We start from the raw sequence: 19438 nt of genomic DNA on the forward strand, positions 1-19438 counted from the left end.
AGTTATGAAGGAGGTTCTCCTTCTCTCTTCCCTCCAGCTTATTGCCAAAATGGCACAGGCGCCGAACACCAAGAGACAGTTGCCGCTGCGAATCACAAGCAGAAGGAGGAACTTTTCTGCAGCTGGAACTTAGGTGCCCCTTTTCTAGAGGGGGCAGGGTTTAGCACACACCTCGGTTTGGCATCTCCCATTGATTAGCTTAGTCAAGGAGCTCCCTAGCATGCTGGCTTTTGTGAACCCCATGAGGTGCCTGTCTGTTCCCATTCATTGTATTGGAAGCCAAGGAACCTAACCCAAGATTTGTGAATCCCAGTGATTTTCTAGATGCTTAAAAGTTAGGTGTGGCAATGTTCAGTGCTTCCATGCCTCAGCTTCTTTGTGTCTCTCTAGCCCCAAGGGCCTGATCTTGCAAAAGGCTGAGATCTCCAGTTTCCATTTGAAAGCAATGGGAATTGAAGGCGCTCAGCACTTTGAAGGATCAGGCACTAAATTACAATGATTTTAAAAAGTCATTTTCATTGAATTTCCTACTATTCACAGACAAGTTTATTTCAGGGGGACAAAACAAATGGCTAAAATCAAGGAAATGCAGAATTAAGGCCAGCAGTCCCTTGGATCTTAGGAGGATACTATAAATGTATCACAGCATAGAGTAGCTGTCATAGAATAGTAAATATTCAGTTTAAATTATTACACAGATTCTGCTCTTGCAAATTTGTAACTTAAAAAAATTCTCATCAGATTAGTGCAATTGGATTTGAATGACAGCAGCACAAGCATCTGCTAGTAGTACACTACTGATGTGTGGTTGCACACTGATAACCAGTCTTCGCTCTGTGCTGGGATCATTGTCTAGCAGAAATTGGGAAAATAAACCATGCCATTACTGTACACAGGTTCAGAACTGACACTTTTCTTTTTATCGTGTTTTTCCTCCTAGGAATTCTCCAACTTTCAAATCGTTTGAGGAGAAGGTTGAGACCACTATCACAAGCCTGAAGGTAATGATTAGGGGCCTGTGCTTGTTAAAATGACAGCTTAGTCATCACTGTCACTTGTGCCAAAGGCAGATTGGATTTCATCCTTCCATGAAGGATTTCATGGAGCTGTAGTGCAAGGAAAGAAAATGAAGGCAATATGCAGAGAAATATTCTTTCTTTGCTTCTGGAATGCCAAGTAACAAACTAAATTGTCTGTCCGCTTAAATAAACTGTCTCAACCAATGCCCCCATTGAAACAGGGAAGGTCAGGTGCTTAAATGGGGTGAACTGATGGATGGATCTATGCCGATTTACACCAGCGTTGGATCTGGCCCAGAGTTTTGAATGTCAAGTACTAACTTCCCAGCTAATGTCAGTCTTTTCTCTGGATTGCCTCAAAACTATGTAAAAGTCTGTACTGAAGGAAAAGTAAAGTATGACAACCTTGAGCTACCCCAATGATTAACCCTTGAGAGATCAGACTTGAGGCAGTAGCACCTTTTAGTGTTACCACACGAACAGAGCAGAGCCGGGCACATTTGAAAGGCGCTAGCCTTTGCACCGTGCGGAGGGTGAGCAGAGAGGCCATCTTCCAAGCTGTCTCGTGCCTCTGATGACAATGTGTGCATAAAAAATGCTGCTTGGTTCAGTGTGGTGTAAAGATTCAGTAGGATCACAAAGTGCATTCTTTCTTTGTGCTGACTAAAGCTATATTCATCAACCTTCAGTCTTGAGACTAACTGAAAATGTTTGTTGCATGGGTGCCAGTGTCCCAGCCTCACTCCACAAGCGGGAAGCTAAGACGCATACAGTCAGCACTGGGAACTGAAGTCAGACCGCCAGGCTCCTAGGCCAGTGCCTTAAATATCCTCCCACCTCCTTCACTCCTACCACACTTTCACTTATCTCTCTATGCTCAACTGCCACAGTCACCCAAAAGAAACCCTTTTAAAATTGTACATTATGCATGAATGAGCTTGGAATTGCTGTCTAGTCGGGGCTGTGTGCGCATCCTGCTTAATCTTTATCCTCCCTGACCACATGCTTAATTTATAATGAAAGGCTCAAGCAATTAATTGCAGGGCCTCAAGTAATTTTTTTTACATTCATAGCTGATGCAGCAAGCCTAGAGGTGCCAGGGCTCAGCCCTGGCACAAATTAAGCACTGCTCCCAGCATACACACCTGTATAAGGAGGTGCAACCGTCACATGGGCTCCCATGACCCCCAAAGGCCATAGCAGGATTCTCTGGGGTTTCCATTGTTCTCATGTCAGTCCCCCTTATCCATCGAGTGGGTTTTGTACATAATTATTTGCTTATAGTGAGGGTAGTTACTAGAGCTAGTGTTAGGCTTTTTAGTCCTGTTCGGTATTTATACTCCTTGTGAAGGCTTCACTAAGCCTTTCCTGCAATGTTGAGGGCCTACCTAAGATGGCCAAAGCCAAGTCTACTGGTTGAAAGCTGTGCACCTCCTGCTGCTCCATCACTGTCAAATGTACTCAGGGTCTGCTTCAGCAAGGGGCAAGTCCCCAGTCAGGGCCCAGTGTGTCAACTACACCAAATGAATGCAGGCAAGTCACCTCAGCTCACTTCTTAGAGGCCGTTCTGAAGGCATCAGCCTCTGACACTGATCTGCCTGCGGAACGGACCCTGAGATCCTGGTCTCATTCTGCTAAGTTTGGAACAAGTAGGCAAACAGGGTCTTAGCTAAATCATCCCATGTTATTGAGTGCTGAGGGTGCAAGTAAACCACCATCTAGGAGCTCTTCAGTCTCATAACTGAGGTCCTTAACCCCAGAGTCATGGGTAAGGGATCAGCTCCTATATCCAGAGAAACACTGAAGTCAATGCCAAGCCTTCATGGCAAACCTACTGCGACTTTCACGTACATTGTAACTCAGCATTGTTTTTCTCCCTTGGCACCAAGGAACAAGAGGAAAAAACAGTCATGATTTTTCAGCACCATGGTGATCAGGGAGGTTGATGGTGGTGATAGCTGTGGCCACTGTCTCAGTATCAAGTGCCTCTCTTCCCATACATCTTGCTGTCTCTAGCCTCCCTACCTCTTCAGATAAGGCTAAGGCCTGCAAGGGGCCAGAACTCCTCTACTTTCAACAGCAGCAGACTTTCCAGGGAGTGGGTCTGGAGGCGAGCAGAGGTCATTCTCCCATGAAGAGTGACCTAATGAGGTCTTGAGGAGGGGAGAACTTCCTTATAAGCCTTCCTGCAAAGAAAGGGGATGGAGGCATTTATTTTATTGTATTTTAAAAAGCAAACACTGGTCTCCAGCAGTCTGATGATGTCCTGTTGTAAGATTGCCAGAGCTGATGTTCCTTGGTGATCTCACTAAATCAAATGTTAATAACCTTGAAATTAGACTTTAGGCTGGACAAAGGGGCCTGAGAGTTATTGCCCAACTCTCCTTGAAAATCAATAGGGGCTGGGTATCTAACTCCCTGGAGTTCCTTTGAAAATCAACCACAATTTACAGATGAGACACAGCGGTGGGGGGAGGTTGGAGTTGCTAACACTTTGGAGGATAGAGTTAAAATTCAAAGAGATCTTGATAAATTGGAGATGTGGGCTATAGACAACAAAATGAAATTGAACAGACACAAATGTAAAGTGCTATACTTAAGGAAGAAAAATTAAATGTGCAAATACAGAATGGGGGATAATTGGCTTGGCAGCAGCACTGCTGAGAAGAATCTGGGAGTTGTGGGGGATCACAACCTCAACAATGCGATGCTGTTGCAAAAAAAGCAAATGAAGTTTTGGGTTGCATTAACCGAGGCATAGCGTGCAAACCACAGGAGGCGATAAAACCACTCTATGCCGCGCTGGTTAGGCCTCTGCTGGAGTACTGTGTCCAGTTTTGGTCACCAATGTGTAAAAAGGATGTAGAGAAACTGGAAAGGATCCAGAGGTGAGCCACAAAGATGATCAAAGGGATGGGAAATGCAGGCCATATGAGCAGAGGCTGAAGGAAATGAGTATGTTTAGTTTGGAAAAGAGGAGATTAAGGGGGGATATGACAGTGGTCATCAAATACTTGTAAGGCTGTCATTAAAAAAAAAGAGAGAGAGAAAAATTGTTCTCTTGCCACAGTGGGCAGGACAAGAGGCAATGGGTTCAAATTACAGCACAGCAGATTTAGAGTAAATTTCAGGGAAAAACTTCCTAGCTGTAAGAACAGCAGGACAATGGAACAAACTGCCCAGGAAAGTCAGGGAATCTCCTTCACTGGATGTTTTCAAAAGGAGGCTGGATAGCCATCTGTCTTGGATGGTTTAGACGCACCAAATCCTGCATCTTGGCAGGGGGTTAGACTAGATGACACTTGTGGTCCTTTCTAAACCTATGGTTCTATGAACTACACACTGGATCTCAGCTAGGGGAATCCAGTAAAGCGGCTTTTATCTGTCACCTTAGTTCTGTGTTTTAGCTATTGTGGGCCAAAAAAAGAAAAAAATTGTAACTGGATTTAACAGCTGCGTTTTTAGGGTGTCCAAATTCAGGTGCCCCATTGTCTGAGTTGCTTTAAATTTTGCAGAAAACTGCTACATCAGTCCTAGATCTCAGGCCAACGTGACTTGTGGCTTTCACAAATGGGTCCAAAATAAGGCTTATAATGGAAAATCAGTTGCAGGCTTAATCATGGAGCAACTGCTGCCTGTTCATAACATGTCTCCATATCTATGGTCAGCCAATGTTGTTGTTTTTTTCTTAAAACATCATCTATTTCCATTTGCAAATATCAATAAAGAGGGAATGTTTTGTAAATGCTCCTAGAATTCATAGAGATTTTCCAGCTGTGGCCTGTATTGCTCTGGGCAAGGTACTTACAATCCTGTACCTTATTTTATAGCTCTCTCAAACTAGACAAGCTGATCCTGTTCATCATCATGTATCAGCAAATGAAACAAAGGATTACATGGGATTAACCCTTTGGAGACAAAGGACACAGAGTACATTTAATTATAATCATCTTCCTAAGCATTCACGTGGCTGAGTGTCTGGAAATGCTGTTTCAGCTGTAGAAAGGGGTAAAAATATCCCACTCTATCCACAGACCTAAATCCACTTGCAGAAGTGCTGCCACGGCCACAACTCAGAACTAAGGGACACTTTCAGGTTAATTCAAGGCAGCAATTACTAGTTTAATTAAGTCTAAATCTGCTGTTTGTCCAGCGGAGGAGTAGTTAAAGAAAGCAAATGCTTGGCTGAGATGAGGGGACAAATGTGCTAGGGTTTGCCAAAGCTTTATTTACAGATTGAACATCCTAGCCTTTGCTAAAATCTTGTCAGGAAAATGCTGCTTCAAAGCAGTTTTATACATAGTTACTTATTTTTAGTTCTTACACTCACTGTTTCTCCATAATCCATGTCTCTGCAGACAGGTTGATGCTGTGCATTTCCCTCAGGTGCCTCATTCATGGGACTTACTTCAGAATTTATTCAGAAAGTAAATTTAAACAAACTTGGATCTGATTTTTTTAAAAGCCCTTAACACCGTTTTGTTTTCTCCAAAAAAAGAAAAGGAGTACTTGTGGCACCTTAGAGACTAACCAATTTATTTGAGCATGAGCTTTCGTGAGCTACAGCTCACTTCATCGGATGCATACCGTGGAAACTGCAGCAGACTTTATATACACACAGAGAATATGAAACAATACCTCCTCCCACCCCACTGTCCTGCTGGTAATAGCTTATCTAAAGTGATCATCAGGTTGGGCCATTTCCAGCACAAATCCAGGTTTTCTCACCCTCCACCCCCCACACAAATTCACTCTCCTGCTGGTGATAGCCCATCCAAAGTGACAACTCTTTACACAATGTGCATGATAATCAAGTTGGGCCATTTCCTGCACAAATCCAGGTTCTCTCACCCCCTCACCCCCCTCCCAAAAACCACACACACAAACTCACTATCCTGCTGGTAATAGCTCATCCAAAGTGACCACTCTCCCTACAATGTGCATGATAATCAAGGTGGGCCATTTCCAGCACAAATCCAGGTTTTCTCACACACCCCCCACCCCCATACACACACAAACTCACTCTTCTGCTGGTAATAGCTCATCCAAACTGACCACTCTCCAAGTTTAAATCCAAGTTAAACCAGAACATCTGGGGGGGAGAGTAGGAAAAAACAAGGGGAAATAGGCTACCTTGCATAATGACTTAGCCACTCCCAGTCTCTATTTAAGCCTAAATTTCTCCAGTTATCAAATTGATTCTGTTGACTTCAATGGGTAACAACATCTACTCACTACTGCCCAATTCTGCCACCGTTACCTACATTGAATGGTACCTTATTTTGCAGAGAGAGCCGTTGCTTTAATAACACAGTGAGCTGCAACTCAACATATTAAAGGGAGGAAGAATCTAGTCCTACTGAGAAATACAATAAACAAAACATACTCATTAAAACAACGACATACACCCCTATGCTAAGGCTGAAATTTTCAAAGCACCTAAATGATTTGGATGCTCAGTTCCCATTTAATGTAATGGGCACTTAATTTCCAAATACCAGAGGCAGCTTTGAAGAACTCAGCCTTGATATTTAAAATGTTGTTTTTAAAAAAACAAAAGTATCAAAAGCTCTGAACACAAGCCCCATTGTATGCTTTGAAGTGCTACCTACTCTGCAGGGTATGAGAACATACACTTCCTCTATCTCCATAGAAAAGTAAGTCAAATTCCTTTTAAAACAAAACATTCAGTGTGTGAGGGGAGGGGAAATAAGCAGAATGGAATGAGAAAAAAATCACTGTTTTCTTCACTTGCCATATTTCAGACAAAGGTTGGAGGGACAAGCCACAGTGGGGGGAGTTTTGAAGAAGTTCTCAGTTCTACTGCCCACGCCAGCACTCGGGGCTCTATCACAGGCACTCCGCTTCCTGAGAACGACGAGGAGGAACTTCAGTGTTAGACTGTAGCCCCTTGTGGCCAGCTGTATCCTACCTGGTGAGACTTAGCCCCATAGTTTTTTCTATGCTTCCTTTCTACAGCCAGCTTGAGACATATGGCTTTGTAACCTCTTGAAAACGGCCTTACCCATGTGATACTGTGGTCATTCTTCCAAATGTATTGGTATTTTTACCATTAAGCATTTTTATACTCCATAGAAATTGCACACACCATCATTTCTTAATGTTCCAATTTCTATAATGTAACCAAACAGTTCTTGCTTTATGGTATTTTTCTCTCCACACCTCTGGTCCAGTTGTTAATTTCTTTGATTATTTATTTATTTAATTAAAGGACTGAATGTGTTTTTAGTATGCATGTTTCCACTGATGATGTAACCCCTCTCAGTGACACAACAGACAGATGGGTCTAGGACTGTGTAAGGATTTCTGTTGCCAGCAATAGCCTGTCCACCAAATTATACTATGCTCTTTACTGAGAAGAATACAAACATGACCTGAGCTGCTTAAGGAGTCAAACAGAATCATTTCTTGTTATACTGGAGCCTCTATTCCTTTTTCACTTCCGCAGTCTGTCTTTGAATTTCCTCTCCTAAAGAGGAACCCAATTATTCAGATGCAGACTAAGTTGATCACAGTTACTGTCCCAGAGCAGGAAACGCTACAGTTGAAAAACATGTTCTGTTACTTGCTGTTTGATAAGACTTTTGATGCTGGGAACCAATTTCAGTATTAAACCAAAAACACAAACTACCTGTTTGCCTCCATACCATCTCACTGGATGAGTATGTGCTTCAGACTAGTCCAAATTATCCTGGGTTACTGAACTTCAGGGCATAATTCAGATCCTTGAATGTTAATTGCTTAATCTCCAAGAAACCTCTTGGATTAGATGCAGCATGATTTGTTGCATTATTTTAAGAGAAGGAACAGTAAGGTTATTATAGTATTGTCTGCCAGCCAGCCATTGGTGGCAGCAAAAGAAAACTTTGTCTAATCTGCAGCCTGGTTCCCCAGACTGAGATGAGCACAAGCCTATCAAGTATGAACATGAATGTGGGGGAGGGGAGGGAGGAATTTAGCCTGCTTTTAAAATAGGCCTCTTTAATTTCATCATACTGCAAAGCTTCAAATCAACTTTAGCCATTCTGTATCCTAGGCTTTGCTAAAAGCTTGTCAGGAAAATCCTGTATCAAAATGGTTTTTACAGGTGTTCTGTTTTTTTTGTTATGTTTTTAATTTCTTACACTTAAAATTCTCCCATGTGACAAGTTGATTCTGAATGCATCTCAAATGCCTCTTTAATGTGATTTAATTTGCTTTTTGTGTAACACATTAAAAAAATTTTGTGACAAATTGCAAGTTTCTGTTGCAGCATTAATTTTTATTTTAAAAAAAGTTCTAGTTTGTGTAAATGAGTTTTTAAAATGTGTGTCTGCCTTGTGTGTTTTTATTAGCAAGATGCCCCTTGTAATAGTTTTGTTCTAATAAGATGTTACAATGGAAATACAAAAAAAAAAGTTGCAGACAGATGGTTTGGGCCAGCCACACAGTTTATAATATCTATCTGAAATGGGTTTATTTTTCCCCCATCATCGATAGTTAGAAACATATAAACCTGATAATAAAATTCATGCTTTATTATAGCCATTTCAAATAGGACTGTACCTGCTACCTGCACAGTGTGCAAGAGTTCTAGAATGGCATTTTTATACCCAAAAATTTTGTGGATTTTCAACAGCATATTTAAAAACATCTCCCCAGCCTCTTTGTTAATAGTTAGGAAAAGAGTGGTAGCCAACTGAGACATCCCTATGGTATTGTCTACCCCAAGCATTCCAGAAATTAAAAGCAAAAAATAACCCACCAGATTTAAAAAAATGAAATTCTTTAAATCCATTTGGATTTAATTATTTTACTTCCTCATTTTTCAACTTCAGGATTCACATGTTCAAGCCTTCCCCTCCAACTATGAGTGCTTGAAATCAGATTCTGGTGTATTCTCATGACTCTAGGGTCTGGACTGTAAGAGAGAGTCACAAGATTTGCAGTGCAACAGTAAGTAGAAGACAGGGTCACATTGCTGTAGGCCTTCAGGCTGGAGTTAAGTTCGTTCTTCTAATTCAGTGTATTTATGACAGTAATACATCTTTGGGAAAGAAGGAAAAAATACCCCTAGCTTCCTAATTATTGTTAGGAACTGTTACAAAGGTAGACTCCTCTTTTGCTAGACTCTGAGATATCTGTGGCTGGAATCAGAATTCCTTCAGACTTACCCTGGATAGTTAGTTAGGCTACATTTGGGGTGGGGGAGGGAGGGATTGTTGCTGCTGATTGGCTACAGAGTGTGCACCCACCTTATCTAGTCTTAAAACTTCCTATTGTTTTCATTGGTTCCTCTCCAAACCCGCTTGTTTGTTTCATCCACTTACATCTTTTCTTTTAGACAGCAAGCTCTTTGGCAGAAGGAACTGCTGCCATTCACTAGTAAAATAGGCTCCAACCTGGTGGAGCCCCCTAGGCACTCCCACACTAGAAATGATTAATCAAGTTAAACTCATCAAAAATATTTAGCATGATGAATGTATTTGGCCTAAAAATTTTCCATGCACAGTCTCAGACCAAAGTTTTGAGGGCTTCAGAAACTGAGCAAAGCCACAGGAGAAGGCAGAGTACACTTTGCCAGCTCTGTTAAAAAAAAAAAAATTCTTGAATAGGCCACAGCCAAAAAAAAGTCATATGGGGCCTTATCCCCCCGTATAGTGGTTCTGATTATGCTGGCCTCACTAAGTGCACACCAAAGATAGAAGCGTGCATGGACCAACCTATTATATGTACACCTATACCATCCCCAGCACTGGCCAGAAGGCTCAAGGAATACATCCAGTCAAAATTCACAACCCTTTCAGTAGACTGTGCAGGGGCACCAGTCAACCTTACGTGTTTTGTGGCTGTTAACTTTTTCTTAACTTACTCTCAGCAGAATGGGTACCACTGAATATATAACAAAGTGACTGTATTGCAGCCGTACCATGCTAAACAAGGAAATTATGACTTTGTTTCTAAGATAACAAGTAGTGGTTATTAAGAATGTTTTGTACAATAGCACCAAACAGTTATATAGCCTAAATTGGCCTATACCCTTACATTAGCTACATACTATAATCCTCTTCTCTAATGCTGAAGTATTATAGGATAGAGTAAACTTTGGCTTAAGTAGGTAGAAAAGTTGTCAGGGTCAGGACATATGATCATTTTACCATAGGAACAAGTAGGGAGTTATTCTCACAGACCAGTACTGGAATATCCCAAGGGAATAGGACAAGACATATGATTGCTCTATGCTAGTACAAACCCAGGTGGTGCCATCATGCCCTTTGGTATCTGGAATGCATGTGGCCAGAGCTAAGGGGTACACCATGGTACTGGAAAAACAAGGTAGAAAGCAGCTTGGTTAAATCTAGTTTTAGATGACCTTTTTACTTGTAAATAATGTATAAAAAGATAGCATTTGGAGTGTAACTTTGGGAGCACACGTGTAAGGTAAATGTAACAATGCCACATAAGATGGCTTCTTGGAGACTGGTATCATGTGGAACCTTTTTCCATAAACCGGACTAACACTGGTTATTTGATCTCTTGAGGATACAGTAGAACCTCCAAGTTACGGACACCTTGGGAATAAAGGGTGTTCATAGCTCTGGCTCCAGCAGTTCACACTCCAGGCCAGGTTCCAGAGGCAGCGTCTTGTCCAGGCCAGCTTGTCCCCCTCCCGACTGGGGGTGGGGAGGAAAGGATGCTGGTGAAAGCAGCATAGACCCCAATGTTGCTTCTGCTCCAGCTGCCTTGGGCTGGCAGCAGGGGCTCACAGCTTTGCCTGCACATCTCAACTCCTACCTGGGAGTAGGTGCCCCACACATAGGGGTGGGGACAGGCAGCCCAGATGTGCCTACCTTTAAGATGCAATATGGGCACAGTACCATATTTGCCTTTTTTTTTTGGTCTCAAGTGGTGTCTGGTTGACCAGTCAGTCCATAACTCTGGTGTTCTACTGTATTTCATGATGAACCAAAACTGAATCAAGCAATTGACTAAACAGGTTGCATCAAATTAAAAAAAAGATACAGGATGCCAAACATAAAGATAAAAAAAAGATACAGGATGTATAAATAGGGCTATGATATCAAATGTAAAATTTATCCTATTTTGCTTATCTAGATTTTTCCATAGATTCCAAGCAATTAATGGAAAGAAAAAAAACTGTAAAAAACTTAGTGATGCTGTAGCAGCAAAACACTAGAAGGAGTAAAATAAATTTTAGTTACAGAAGTTTTAAAATGCCTCAAGAGGGTGGCTCACTTGTTGTAGCAGCTATTTTTGCATTTCTTTCCATATTAATGGACGACACAAGTTGGACTACTTCTGGGTGATTAAATTTTCCTGTAAAACGAAAGAAGAGAAACAATTCATTATCATGCTTTTCCCTTTACGTAACAGATTATACTGTTTCTCCAGGCACAAACTATTATATCACAAAAGAAACAATTAGTACATATGTTCTCCCTTTAATTGTGAACACTATCTATGATGTTTCAGGAATAACTATAGAAGAGCAACTGTTCAACAGTTCATCCAAGTATTTCCCCAGAGTATGTCCTGTTCCATACACTATTTGGAGGGAGGAAGAGTCTGAATATGAAAAATTCATGCTATGGACCCTGATTCAGATCGTATTTAAACTTAAGGCTCATGTTTACATCTCCCTGCAGTCAATGGGCATTCGTTCCATCTTATCCTTTGGATTTGAAACTCGTGCTACTGGACAAGCGTGTCCAGTTCTGGTGCTCACGGTTCAAGAAGATAAACTGGAGAGAGTTGAGAGAAAAACCGCAACAACAATTAACGGATTGGAAAACATGCCTTACAGTGAGAGGCTCAATCTGTTTAGTTTAACAAAGAGAAGGTTAAGGGGTCACTTGGTCATCTGTAAGTACCGATATAGGGAGCAAATGGTATAACAAGATGCAATGGTTAGAAGTTTAAACTAGATCAAGTCAGACTAGAAATAAAGCATAATTTACGAACACCGAGGGTAATCAATCACTGGAACAATTACCAGGGGTAATATTACCCTTCTTGCCCTAGAACCTATGAATCGTGATGGCATAAGTACATGATTTCTTTTCTGAACTGGAGCTATAATGACATGTAAAAGTGTAAAACAGGCATGTTTCATGGTATGTTATGCAGGCCAGTTGCCAAGAAAACTCATTGCATACAGACTTTCTGAAGCTTCCCTGGCAGGAGAAAAAATTAAATCTTTGGGTAAAGGCTTGGCAGCAAAAGCTTAAATTAAAATTTGTCTGATGATTGGGCAGAATATTTGATTATAAGAATCTATTTCATTTCTGGAAAGAGAAACACCAGATCAAACTGCAGGTTCACTGAAATAGGTGGTGAGGGGTAGCATCTCCAGTTTCACAATATTGAGTTTGGAAGTAGGAACACTAGTAAGATCACAGCTAGGGATATAGTTACCACTTACACTTTCAAATATTTCATTCTGATGTTCCCCTTCTATATACTGATCCAATGGGAGTCTTTCCACTGACACTATATAGTGCCGTTTCTTTTATTCTTGTGTTCTTATTTTTCAAGACAAGTTGAGTTCTCTCTCTTTTTGAACACAGCCCTTCATTACTGTTAAACTCTGTATATAAAATTATCTATTTTCCCTTATCTTGCAGAGATTAAGTAAAATGAACAATAGTAAATACTATAGAAGGGAACCAAACACAATACAAGCACATCTGAAGCAACCTGTTCACTAGGCTCGATTCTCATTTATATTAAGACTATTTCACACACTCTTACAATGTAAAGAGCCTTTAAATGTGTCAATGTAGTTTATCCCCACTTTCAGGCCTCTTTACACTGACAGCAATGTAAAGGAGACTCAGACACCTATCTGCCACTTTAAATCCAAGAATCAGGCCCCACTGGTATTCAGACACTCCTCTCTCTTGTTTACAAAAATCAGATTTCATACCTGAAGTTGAATCATAAAAGTCCTGCAGTCTTCCAGGCATTTTTTCCAACTCTTCATACTCAGATGCTTGGAGTATCATCTCACACTGATCCAGCTCTTTTACAAATCTGGCTTCTGCTGTAGTCTGGTGTTCATATTCCTGAACAGATGTGCAATTAGAGAGATTTGATTTGCTATGCTGGAACACACAGTGCCAGAACTAAAAGCCTTTCTTAGACTTAGCATTTCTTCATCTGTATCACAGATATTCAAGAGTACAGTAGACCTCATGTCTTTTTAAGGCTCTGATTCAGCAAAACATTTCAGCACATGCTTAAGTTCCATGAGACTTTACACTTGTTTATGTGCTTTACTAAGTAGGGATATTATTATTCACATGCTGAAATGCTTTGCTGAATCTGAGCTCATATAAAGAAACCCCAAAATTTACAGATTCATTAAAAATCCTTGGGATGCAGGTTTCAGAGAGCTTCTGGAACGTTGAGAAAGTAATTCCATGCCTCCTCCACTTTCAGATCCTCGACTTCTTTAGTCCAGTCCACTTCCCTAACTAGTTCCCTTAATTTTTTGAAGTTTGCCCTTTTGAAATCAGGGACCCTAGTTGCAGACCTATTTTTGTTTATCCTTCCATTTAGTTTAAATTGAATTAGCTCAGGATCACTTAGACCAATATTATCCCCCACAACTAGTTCTCTACGAGGTTGAATCTAAAATGACATCACCTCTTGTTGGTTCAGTGATTATCTGGTGAAAAAATCTGTCAGTTATCACATGCAGGACAATATGGGCCCTACCATTATTAGTAGCACTTGCCCTCCAATCTATTGCTGGGAAATAAAGTCTCCTATAATTATAAAACTTCCAGTAGTATTTATTTAATTAAAACATTAGAGATCTCTATCCATATCCAAATCACATCTTGAGGGTCTGTAACATATCCAAAGCACTATCCTAGGGGAGCCTTTGGCAGCCTTCTTCCCCAGTGATTTTGACCCAAACAGACCCTTTTATCTATTCCATCACTTCTAATTTTTTTACAGTCTACCTCATCATTACACTCCACCACCTTTACTTCTGTCTTTCCTGGACAGCAAATACTCTTCAATAACTGTACTCCAGTCATTACTACTATTTCATCAGGTTTCTGTTATCCCTGTAATATCTGGGTCCACTTCCTGCACCAGTGGTTCTAGGTCCTCCATTTTGTTATCCAGCTCCTTGTATTTGTCACTGTTCTCAAAAGGTATTTTTTAAACCTGTCATTCCTTCTTGATCATTTTAGCTTATTCTCTCTCTTCCTATTTTTTTCCTTTTAAGTCCTTTGATTTACTTGCTATTTCCGCCCCCTCTCAATTGCGTGCAACAACTCCCACTGATTTTGATGAGAGCTGTGCACAAGTGAAAGCAGAATTTCACCTACTGACCAGAGAATAGGTGCCTATTTTGGCAGAGCCTTGAAACAAACAAAGAGGAAAGTGGGCTACTGTTGGAACTCTCAGCCCTTAAAATAGAACTTCTAGTTCCCATGATTTGGGAAGCATGAACACTGATTAATATACATCATTTCCTGCCTCTAACAAGATAATAGTAGAGCTGTCATGCCTAATGGCAAGATCCTAATTTGTAATTCCAGCACAGTTGTGTTCAGATAATGAACTTGTCATGCTTACCTGGATGTGTGACATATTGCTAAAAATCTGCACATTTATTATGTTCTTTGCTGTAGGTTCCAAATTCGGGGATCTGGATTTTGACGGCAGTGAAATACTAGTGTAAGAATCAATTTGAATTCAAATTACATTTTGAAATTTCAATTAAGCTTTAATTATTAGTTGATTTGAAGTCTTCATTTTAACATTTTTTTCAAAAGATTTTTTGAAGTCTAGGGCTTTTCTTCAATTTACATTTTAATTTAAAATGCTGTTCAACACTGCCTCTTATTTTCGTGAATCTGTTTAATCCTATTATTTTCATATTCTGCATTTTATCCATTCTGTTTGTCAGTAAAGTTCACATTTTTGTTTGGCAACGTCATAAATGATAACTTTATCATGGTCGGTAAAGAGGGAAGTAACTCAGTGTGCTAATGTCCTCATTTGCCTCCAGTGAGTTACGTTCACATCTTAAATTAGGTTACAAAGTGAAAACAGCTTTGGTGGTCTCTTTCTGGTACCCCTTTCTTCACGCTTCAAAACCATCCACCCGGTTGGCACAAATGGAAACAAGCGACGGTCGGTTCAAGGACCAAACTAATGAGGATGTCACAAGTCAGGTACCAACCGTACTGTCAGAGCTGTGGGAGGATCTTCCACAGACCCTGTCCACCCTACCCCCAGCTCAAACCTGTGCTAATTCGTTCTCACTTTCCATAGGGAACATTGAAGTCCATGGTATTGCCTTTGTGTAATTGAGAGTAGCTTTTTGATTGAATATTTCAGAGATTTTTTTTTTTTTTTTTAAATAGAACTAGCTGCTTAACAGCAGTGAAGGCTAGGGTTTGTGTATATTTTCAGTGTGATACACTGACACGCCTATGCAAGAAACCTCATGCTGATTAAGTTACCCTGAAGGTAGAAACAAAAATAAATAATACAACTAACAATATGAACTAAAAAGTGTGCATATGAGAAATGATATTTAATGAGAAAGGTAAAAAGCTAATGTGTGCTGTAGTTAGGTTAGGTGGGGATGGGGAATCAGCTCCTGTACAAGTCGGGACAGGAGCCCAAGGCAAAAAAAAAGATGCGAGAAATCCCATGGTATAGTTTAACTCTTTCTGTAATGGCTTCCTGCCTCTCTGCTAGAGGAGCTTTCCAGTGAAAAAGGCTAAAGGAAAGGGCTAATTTTATGAATACTAACTACAGTTTTCCCAGATTCACTATTTTAACTTTGGAATGTAACTTTAAAAATCCAGTTCTGCTGTCACTTAAACCAACACAACTCAATTAAAGTCAATGGAGATATAACTGCGGGCAGAATTTGTCTTCAAATATCTGGAAACCTATTTAAATACAATCCAAGTGGAACAGGTAAGAATGTCAGTATTAAATGCAGCCTCAGGTTACAGAGGTCAAGGCTTCACAGCTACCTGCTTACAATAAAATACACAAAAGCAGAAAATTGGTGAGGGAAAGTTACTATATAACGGAAACATATGTTGGCGGAAATATATCATTATTATTTTATTTTTTTTTAAAACACAAATTTTTGGAGAAAGCAGCCTAATGTTTCCTGACTTGCAGATAATACAAGATCTTAGCCAAATAGCAAGAGGTCTCTTTGCAAGATCACAATATCCTAGCAGATCACCTCTGTATGTATAACAGATTCTCTAGTACAGTGGTTCCCAAACTTGTTCCGCCGCTTGTGCAGGGAAAGCCCCTGGCAGGCCGAGGGACGTACTGGCTGCTGCTTCCAGCGGCTCCCATTGGCCTGCAGTAGCAAACTGCAGCCACTGGGTGCTGCGATTGGCCGAAGCTGCGGACACCGCAGGTAAACAAACGGGCCCGGCCTGCCAGGGGCTTTCCCTCCACAAGCGGCGGAACAAGTCTGGGAACAACTGCTCTAGCATAAAGATAAGATATTTTCAGGTCAACATGATCATTTTTCAATTTAATCCATAATTTTAATTTAATTCAAATATCACCTATTATTTCACTGTATTACTTCCCAATTCATATTTTCATTTAGTTGAAATTCTCATTTAAGACACTGTCAAAGATAAAACCATAGTCCTTTTCAAGATTATGTTGCTTATGGAACAGCACTGTCTGACCAGGTAAATATACATACTGGGACAAATCCCACCCTCAGTTATGTAAATCAATCCCTCAAATGCAGTGGGGCTACACAGGTATAAGAGCACAATTTGGGTCATTATACTGAATTATTTTGTTTTCTTTATGAAAAAGAGTTCAGAAAGTTGCTGCCATATAAACATACCCCCAAAGAAAAATTCCAAACCCATCTTGCTCTAAAGGTTTTAGAATAAAGATTATGAACTTCAGTAGGCACCAAATACCATGAATATAAGACAATCTGTTGGTCCTGTTGCAAGCAATAATGTGGAATAAATGCATCAAGTGATGTATACTTACTTCCCAAAGTTCATAGATTTCTTTTCTCAGATCTTCTGATAGCAGCTGTGTCAAATGTTTCATAGCTGCCTGAAAGACAGACTCCTGCTTTCATTTGGCCATTATCTGAATATAATATCTTTCCCTTTGTTTTCCAGAAAACAATTTGTCCACCACCACCTTTGCATAAACACTGAATCATCTCTCGCTCCACAGCTGCACACGTACAGTACTAACTCCGCTGATGGAACAATAAAAGCAATGGGTACAAAATAATTTCTGCACACCAGACCTGCTCAATAAATTGTAGAGGACTAGCCCCAAGCAGCAGAAAATAATCTAAAGCACCATCCAATAACTGACTCCAGTAATCTAGAAATGACCTCTGAGCAAAATGAACAAACTCAGATGCTAGAGCACTGACCCCAGTTACCAGATACAGTTTAACACTGTTTTGATGCAATACCAAATTATTGGTATGAACAGCGGAATCCTCTTTGCATGTTGTTCCAACTAATCAATTTCATTCGAGTCCTACTCTGTTTCCCCAGTAATACTTAGGTCCTAATTGAAAACAAACAACCATAAAAGAAAGACCAAGTTTTATGCCAATATACAGTTACGTTGAAACTTGCCACTCAAGGTGTTATTTTATACAAAGATAGCACTTCAGAAGTATAACTATTTAGGGCTCAATCCTGCTCCCAAAGAAATCAATGACAAGACTCCTATTTGCTTTAATGGGACCAGGATGAGCAACAGGCACCTAGGGCCAGATTTTTATCGGTATTTGGTGTTCTAAAGATGCAGACAGCTTCCTAGGCCTTTTTGAAACTTCCATTAGGCACCTACCTGCCTCTTTAAGCACCTAAATGCCATTAAGAAGTCTGGCCCTTAGTGGAGAAACATTCCCAGCAGGCATTAGGGAAACCATTTTTTTTTTTTTTTTTAAAAAAGCACACTCCAAACAGGTACACAGTAGAACAGAACAGTCAATGTTACAGTGAATAAAGATAGCATTTAAAGAACTCTGAACAGCCGTTTAATCTTTTAAGTCCAATCTTCTTTTCACCAGGAACATATTGCTAGAATTTTTTTTAAAAATCTAAGCATAAGAGTGGCAGAGAATTCACTGTAAGACTGTTTTTCTTTTAGACTCTTTAAACAACTTATTTGTCCATTGGAAAAGATTATCAAGTAAGGTGGTGCCCTCTAGCTGTAATTGTAGGAAAACTTTTCTTTTAGCTTTAAATAACACAGAGAGCCAGAACTGACAAAACTGTGATTAATGGATATGTTTGTGGCCATTATTAAAGTCAAAGATTATGTACTCAGACAGTTGCATTTGTTTGTCAGGCTCACTGATTACCTGCCACACAGGGGTACGATAAGAATAATCAGGTAAAGTGTGTATGATACTTTGGAAGTGTCTAGTGCAAGGGTTCTCAAACTGGGGGTTGTGACCCTCAGGGGATCACAAGGCAGTTACATGGGGGTCATGAGCTGTCAGCTCTGAGGGGCTGACAGCCCCGATCCCCCATTACATTAAATTACCCCCACCTCATTTTTAATTTATAAGGGGCAGTCACACTCAGAGGCTTGCTATGTGAAAGGGGTCACCAATACAAAAAGTTTGAAAACCACTGGTCTAGTGCCATGTGTCAAGTATTAACTATCTGTCCCTCTCTCTTCTGATCTGTACCTCTGCTCCCCAGAAAATAAGCATGGACATACACGAGCAACTTCACTAACATCTCAGACTACTGAAAATCCACTCAATTCATTTGGCAGGTGCCTAATGTTTGGGTTCTTTCAAAAAACTTCCTTTTTATTATCTTGCACTTTGTGGTGTTACTTAGACAAGTCAAATTAGCAGGCGTTTGTAGTGCTACTCCTTGGCATACATGCACAAATACATGTTCTGTATTTTGTTGTTTTGAGGGTCTCCCTAATAACTAGTTGTTCACCTCTACAAATAAAATGCAAAGCCTTTACAAAGTTCTACAGAGTACCAACCTCCTCTCGCTGATGTTTCTCCTCTTTGGAGATGTTATCTGCAGGTGCTATATCTCCAACAATGCATTCAGCCATATCATGAACCAGAGCTAGTCGTACACATCTGATAAGGAGAGAAACACTGCATGATCAGCCAATAAACTTTATAGTTACACTTTGTTTATTAATAAGCAGTATTGATAAACTCTCCCTTCTCCCTTGTATTTAATAGATCGGTATTAGTGAAATAATTTTCTATCCCATAGTATATTTGAATCCCAGTTGCTAGTTACTGTTATGTATGAAAAGATATTTGGATAGATATCCAAAACCAAAAAGCCTTGGGGTTTTTTTGTTTTTGTTTTTTTGGGGGGGGAGGAGGGAGGAAGAAAGCAAAAGAT

General features: G+C 40.2%; 2 protein-coding genes across 8 annotated transcripts in view; one reads left to right on the forward strand and one right to left on the reverse strand.

Moving 5' to 3' along the window:
* Nucleotides 1-8258, forward strand: part of TPD52L1 (TPD52 like 1) — an 86657-nt gene extending 78399 nt beyond the window's left edge. For 3 of the 6 annotated variants that reach the window (XM_073337213.1, XM_073337212.1, XM_073337214.1), the window contains 2 exons: nucleotides 941-1001; nucleotides 6785-8257. In XM_073337213.1, coding sequence (XP_073193314.1) covers nucleotides 941-1001; nucleotides 6785-6919 — 196 coding nt within the window. In that variant the 3' untranslated portion in view covers nucleotides 6920-8257. Of the gene's footprint in view, nucleotides 1-940; nucleotides 1002-6784 lie in introns of all 6 variants that reach the window. The other 3 variants (XM_073337210.1, XM_073337211.1, XM_073337215.1) reach the window with 2 other exon arrangements.
* Nucleotides 1-19438, reverse strand: part of HDDC2 (HD domain containing 2) — a 75865-nt gene that overhangs the window by 48401 nt on the left and 8026 nt on the right. Inside the window, exons 3-6 of one of the 2 annotated variants that reach the window (XM_073337218.1) lie at nucleotides 19059-19161; nucleotides 17064-17132; nucleotides 12967-13105; nucleotides 11277-11357 (exon numbers count right to left, since the gene is read on the reverse strand). In XM_073337218.1, the coding sequence (XP_073193319.1) occupies nucleotides 11277-11357; nucleotides 12967-13105; nucleotides 17064-17132; nucleotides 19059-19161 (392 nt within the window). Of the gene's footprint in view, nucleotides 1-8539; nucleotides 11358-12966; nucleotides 13106-17063; nucleotides 17133-19058; nucleotides 19162-19438 lie in introns of those variants that run through there. The other variant, XM_073337219.1, reaches the window with a different exon arrangement.

The sequence above is a fragment of the Lepidochelys kempii genome, chromosome 3 (genome assembly GCF_965140265.1).
Source record: "Lepidochelys kempii isolate rLepKem1 chromosome 3, rLepKem1.hap2, whole genome shotgun sequence".
NCBI classification, from domain to species: domain Eukaryota; kingdom Metazoa; phylum Chordata; order Testudines; family Cheloniidae; genus Lepidochelys; species Lepidochelys kempii.